Source organism: Caretta caretta, chromosome 17 (genome assembly GCF_965140235.1).
Source record: "Caretta caretta isolate rCarCar2 chromosome 17, rCarCar1.hap1, whole genome shotgun sequence".
NCBI lineage: Eukaryota > Metazoa > Chordata > Testudines > Cheloniidae > Caretta > Caretta caretta.
This window is the reverse complement of record NC_134222.1, coordinates 595,225-601,224: the sequence shown is the minus strand read 5'-3', so window position 1 is coordinate 601,224 and position 6,000 is coordinate 595,225. Positions and strand designations below refer to the sequence as shown.

Here is a 6,000-nt window from a genome sequence, read left to right as displayed (position 1 = left end):
CGTGCTACTAATCTCCATGAAATCTCTTCTCTCTTACTGGCCGCTATTCAGGGGCATTTTTTAAAATAGAGCTGTCAGACTGACGGCAGGGTGGGGATATGAGCTTCCCCTGTTTGCTCAGGCCCTGGCCCTGGCCGCCATTCAGCTGAGTTCCAGGAGAACGTGGCAGCCCGCTGTTCTTCAGCCCAGCGGCTTTCCCGCTACAGAAGAGAAGACAAGTTATGTCTGGTTGATCTGGCACTTCTCTTCTCTCCCCCGCCCCGCCCCCAATAATACACTTTCCTGGTTGCTGCCCCCAAGTAAAGAGAAGGGATGCTGTGGCTGTGATTGCAGACAAGAAAAGCAGGGCTCCTGCTCTATTTCATGCTGGTTTTTATTTCTCCTAAGTGGGACGACGGGGTATGGGAAATGATTATGCCTGCGGGGGTCTTACTGAGCCCCTAGGCAGTCTCGGGTTAGGCTTGCTTCATCCAGGTTGTATCAGAGGACCTGCAACAGAAGACAGGACACTGAGGAAAAGGCTGCCTGTGACCGAGTGCTCTGGGTCAGGCAGGGCTGATGCTAACAAGGCAGCAGTAACCTCATGAGGCATGAACTTAGTGGGTCAGCTGAGTTACTCACTGGGCCTCTGCTTTTGAGATTTGTCTGCCAGAGTACATGACCTCGGCTACCAGGGAGACCATGGGGTCAAAGTTCAGGCTGGCTACTGCAATCACGTAATCATCCCTGAAAGAGAAAAGCCTCAGCAAATGAGAGATTCTCCCCTCCATACCCTTGAGTGACAGAGCACTGCAGCCTCCAAGAGCTTGAGGGACTGCTGGTCCAGGGCCAGCTTTAATAGGCTCTGAGCTGGGCAGGTGCTAGCATCCCCCATATGCAGTGACAGCGGAGGCTGGTCCATGGCGAAGTGTGGGTCTGTTAACATGCACAGTGCCCATGGGGATCAAGCACTGAATATGTTAAGAATCAGAGCAAACAGATGCTGTCCTGCTTCCTACTTCTCCCTTCCTCTCTCCAGGGCTGATATGCCTCAGTCTCTGAATCCTGGGACCCTACAGTTTTAATATTGAACCTCAAAAGGAAGCTTTTCTATAAATCAGGGAGGCTGTTGAAAGATCTGCCAATCTTCTTCTTTGGGGGCCTGTTCCTCCCTCCTGTGCATGCCCCTGCCACAGTGCAGAAGCTGGATGGACAGCAACCCTGTTGCACACACCCTTGGAAGGATGGTGTGGAGCGTGCCCCTGCAGTACTGCCAAGGACCATCCCCAGGAGGTGCATACAGGCTGTTCCCCAGAGCACCACGGACGTCTGTGCTGCATTCTGCACAGGAAGAGTAAGTTCTTGGCAGATATGCTGGTCGGGTTTGGCTCTGACTTGCCAAGAGTTCTAAGCTAATTGGGTTACAGATTCACTCACTTGATGTAAAAGACCAAGAACTTCAGCTGCTCCAGATTTCCCTTCACAACAGTATCTGTGTATCCTTTCCCATAGCCTGCAAACACAGAAGATGCAGTGGGGCCTAGGTCTGGGTGAATGCCATCATGCCCCTTAAGCTTAATGACCAAATAACTTTGGGGGTGGGGGGAGGAGACTGCTCAGTAGACCAGTGGAAAGACCCTGAGGCAGGAGCTGGGCTGCATGCTCTATGCAGTGAGGGCTCTGGCCATGGCCAAGGGGAGAGAGGGTGACCCTTGTCTCCAGGGCCCCAGGGACATGACCTCTGACTCTAGTGTCCTGGGCTATGACTTGACACTGGGTTTTCTACTTTCAGCTATAGCTTCCCCAAATTAAAAAAGGGGCTTGGGGGTGGGGGACTTCTCACCCTCACTCTCTCTGATTGACTTGGAGAATGGTTCAAACATCTCTCTGGGTGCTTATTAGGTCCCCATCCCTGCAGTATCTGAGCACCTAACTCTGCAGAGGTATGGGGCAGGGGAATAGCGGTTGTCCCAGCTTTTCTGCTCCCCTCCCACCTGCATAGCGGATGCTTTTTCCGAGCAGTGAGGTCCAAAAGAAGGGAACTGTGTGCAATGCCTTCTGCTTCTTCAGCATGTTTAAAGCAGCAATGTGACCTGAAATGACCCAGAAAACCCCAGGAGGGGAAAATGTATTTTTCCAGAAGATACTTTCAGGGGAGACTTTTAAAACTTCAGGTTCATCAGCTTATGAAGCCTGTCTCCTGTCCTGGCTCAAGGTGGGAAGCAGGATATTGCTTCCAACGACTGACTCGTGCTGGCAGCTGGGTTGGCTGGAGCAGCTACCCACCTCTACGTGCATGACCCCTTCCCTTCCCTCCCTCTGCCATTTGGTCAGAGCTGGCCCCATTGCATGGCACGTGAGCTGGTCAGTGGAGCTGGGGCTGATCAGTGGGGCTTGAGCTGGTCTGGTGCATAGACAGTGGCTCTTCATGTCCTACAGCCCTTGCAGCCTTGAGTGACCACTTCTCAAGCCTGTTTTCCCAGCTGTGTTGGGACAGGAGGCAGACACAAATAGTGCTGTTGCTCCTGCAGTCCCTCACCATGAGCCTGTGCCATCTGCCAGTGACGGATGGTGGCGGTCGTCCCACCGAACAGTGTGACTGGAAATGAAGTCACATCCCCAGCAGCAAAGACTCTTGGGATGTTGGTTTGCATGAACTAAGAGGGGAGAAAGGGTGCGATTAATGAACTAATATGCGCGGCACCTTAAAAGTGATGTGTACATGCCTCACAGGAACTTACGCACCAAATCCACCAGGATGGCACCTCTGCGGTCCAGAGCAATTGAAGTGTCCTTCAGGAACCCTGAGTTGGAGGCGACACCTTTGGGGAAAGATGAGGAAACTTGTGAGTTGGGCTCCAAGCAAGGGGTGTGGCAGGAGTGACATAGGCCAGTGCAGGAGGGAGCACAGCTGCTTAAGTATCATTCAATCCAGCATGGGCTGGAGTCGGGCAAAGTGCAGTAAGAACAAACAGCAGCATATGGAGGTGAGGGTGACAGTGAGAGTTGCATGAGGGGTACAGGCCAGGGGCTGGTTGAGCTTGAAGAGGGGTAGCCAAACCCCAGCTCTAAGCGGGGCAAGGTATTTTGGTAACAGGCGCAATAGGTGTAAGAACAGATCCCTGGAGGGGGACTGCTGGAGCAGTACTATAGGAAGGGAGAGTGTAAGGCAATCAAGCCGCCAGCATGCCATGCTCAGGGTATCTCGGGGGGGCTGGAGTTGGTTGGGGCTAGGGTAGAGGGAGTAATTATTCTCTTGGGAGTTAGTCTTGGAATGTGAGCCAGCCAGGCTCTGTTTTACGGTGGGCAGCAGTGCTTTGGGTTTTAGCTAGTGTTGGATACGCAGAGGTCCTGGAAGGTGAGGGGCAGCATCAGTACGATGGTGTCTATACAAAGCAAAGGCGTACTGTTTAGTCTCTTACCTATTCCCACCACCACAACATCTGCAGGTAGCGTCTCTCCACTGGCCAAAACAGCCTCTGTAACCTAGGAAACAGACACCATTCACTGAGATGGTGCCTCAGAACCTCCTCCGCCCAGACACCCCCAGCCTGCCCTTGCTATGGCGCTTTGCTTCCCTGGACCACCCAATCCATTTTTCTGGGCCCAGGAGACTCTGATCCTAGGGGCAGTGGAGAGCAAGCTAGTGCCTTTGTAGGTGATACAAATGTAGAGTTTAGTGGCCTGGGAGCCTGGAGATTACACGGGCTGTGGAAGGAACACGGGACGGGAGTGGAATGGTATAGGCCCAGATTGGAAGCAGATTTTGGTAGCAGTCCAGGTGTGGAGCTGGTGTTAAAGACTTGCTAACCTTTCTGTTCTCTCCTCGCAGCTCAGAGATTTCAGCCTTCATGTAGAATTTCACTCTTTTATTCTGCAGCATCTGAAACAAGGAAGAGGAATTACCCTGGCCCAAAATGGCTCTTCTCATCAATGTTCTATTCCTGATTAATTCAACAATTACACATTCCTCCCCTTCCAGAAACCCAGGCAAATAGCTGGGCCACTGGCCAGCTCTGCCCACTAGGGTTCTCCAAGTACCCCCCAAGTTGGTCCTGTGGATGAGAGAGCTGGCATCTCCTACAGCTGAGGGAGGAACAGCCATGCCCCTTCTGGGCCCCCAGCCTGTGCTCGAACAGGGGAGCCCTAGCACATAAGGTGGGACTGTTAGCTTGGGGGAGATGTGAGGATGAGGCCAGAATCAAGAGGGGATGAGAGGAGACCAGTGTGGCTAGGGAGGGGTGGCTGGGAATAGCCCCTGTGTGTGCGCGCACGTGAGGGAGCTGTGTGCAAGGCAGGTAGGGAGGGGTAAGTGTTGCCTCGGGCACGGAGTGGGCAGGAGGCTTGCGCTCATGAGGTCAGCGTAGGGCTTCCCCACCACTTGGATTTGTGTGCATTCTCTGTCCGCTATTAATTATACCTTCATGGCAACGCCTCCGACCTGAGGCCCCAGCACTGCCTGGAAGGGGAACTCCCCTCTTTCCACCACGCAGATGGTGCTGGCCTTGTCTGAAAGGAAGGCAGCTACCTCCATCCCTGCACACAATGGACACACCTGCAGTGAAATTGGCACAAGCATGCGCACACACCCCCCTTCCCCAGCACCAACCTTCTCCCTAGAAATAGGGATGAAGCTGGAAACCTTTTACCCGGGGGGGTGGGAAGGGCGTCAGAGATGCTGCCCCTGCTGCCTGCTTTTATAGAGCCATGGGGCTCCTCAAGTATCAGTCTCTAGTATCCTGAATCTTTCTGGGATTCACCAGGGATCCAACTACCAGGAAGGGCAAAGACTTCTCCATCCCCCTATGCACCCCACTAGCTGCACGTCTGGCCTGTTTCCCTCCCCAGGGCACAGCAAACCTTCCCCACTCTCCCAGGTGGTGCTGAACGAGGCAGCCTGCACTCCTGAAGGATGAAGGGACACCTCCATAAAATAAATCCCCTTCCTCCAGGTCTAAGTGCTGTTTGCAGTTCTTAGCACTCCCAGAGGAATGGCTTGGCGGGCACTCCCCATGGAGTAATGCACAGCCCAGAATAGCAGGGAGCAGCCACCCATTGGCAAATGGCCACTGGTTAATCAGCACACATGGTGAAAATAAATTTCAAGGCTCTGCTTATAATTAGTGATCTGACCCCACCCCTATTCTGACTTGTTATGTGCAGTCAGGCAGCTGCTATGCCAGTCTCCTACCAATGAATGACGCGCCTAGAATCACCACCCTCTTGCCAGTTGCTAGGTGGAGAATCCTGTTAGCATCCTCTGGGGTTTGCAGGGAACACACATTCTCCAGGTCTGAGCCGGGGCACTGGAGCTGCCTGGGGCTGCAGGAGAGGAGACTTCAGTTACAGTTGCCATGCATCTTAAAAGACAGCTGTGTCTGCCCATCCGCTGTGTGCACAGAGACGCACCCACCCCACCCAGAGGCTCAGGGAGCTGACCGCCCTGAAGAGGTCAAAGGCCTGCTGCACTCAGCCCATCTCAGGCCCCTGTGCCAGGCACACATGGCTGCCTCGCTTTCTCACCTGCTGCCTGTTGCAATGAGGAGCTGGTCGTACCTCTGGAAGGCCCCATCCTGGAAGTGGGTTTTCTGCCCCTGTGTGTCCACGGACACCACCTGCAGCAAGGAAAGGCACGGGGCAGCGTACTGCTCATTCCTCCATTCCACAGCCTGCCTAAGTACATGCAGTGCATAGCCACGCAGGCACCTGTGTGCCCCCAGCCCAGTCTGCTCTTTGCACCCAAGTACAAGGTGGGAGAGTGCTACATTTCCCAGTTTGGAACCCAAAGCTCCAGTGTGCCATATGCCCCCTTCTAAAGTCACCTCCCTCCCATGGGACTGCTGCCTGTCTGCCACTAGTTTACCCCCATGTACCAATGCTCAGCAGGTAACCCTGACTTTGGTGTGTGACTCCCAACATGCACTGTGTGCGCCCACACAGAGTGACTAATCAACCCACCATTCCAGAGGAGAACTACAGTATTCTGCAGCAATGGTCCCCTGCTCCCAGGCCAGTGTTTGG

General features: G+C 53.9%; 1 protein-coding gene across 3 annotated transcripts in view; it reads right to left on the bottom strand.

Annotated features, from left to right (window-relative positions):
* Window positions 1–355: 355 nt before the first annotated feature.
* LOC125623931 (apoptosis-inducing factor 3) overlaps window positions 356–6,000 on the bottom strand; it is a 20,031-nt gene continuing 14,386 nt past the window's right edge. For 2 of the 3 annotated variants that reach the window (XM_048824083.2, XM_048824084.2), the window contains exons 9-19: window positions 5,503–5,594; window positions 5,171–5,301; window positions 4,400–4,515; window positions 3,791–3,862; window positions 3,402–3,465; window positions 2,725–2,801; window positions 2,519–2,636; window positions 1,974–2,072; window positions 1,417–1,492; window positions 622–726; window positions 356–489 (exon numbers count right to left, since the gene is read on the bottom strand). In XM_048824083.2, the coding sequence (XP_048680040.2) occupies window positions 456–489; window positions 622–726; window positions 1,417–1,492; window positions 1,974–2,072; window positions 2,519–2,636; window positions 2,725–2,801; window positions 3,402–3,465; window positions 3,791–3,862; window positions 4,400–4,515; window positions 5,171–5,301; window positions 5,503–5,594 (984 nt within the window). In that variant the 3' untranslated portion in view covers window positions 356–455. The remainder of the gene's footprint in view (window positions 490–621; window positions 727–1,416; window positions 1,493–1,973; window positions 2,073–2,518; window positions 2,637–2,724; window positions 2,802–3,401; window positions 3,466–3,790; window positions 3,863–4,399; window positions 4,516–5,170; window positions 5,302–5,502; window positions 5,595–6,000) is intronic. The other variant, XM_048824085.2, reaches the window with a different exon arrangement.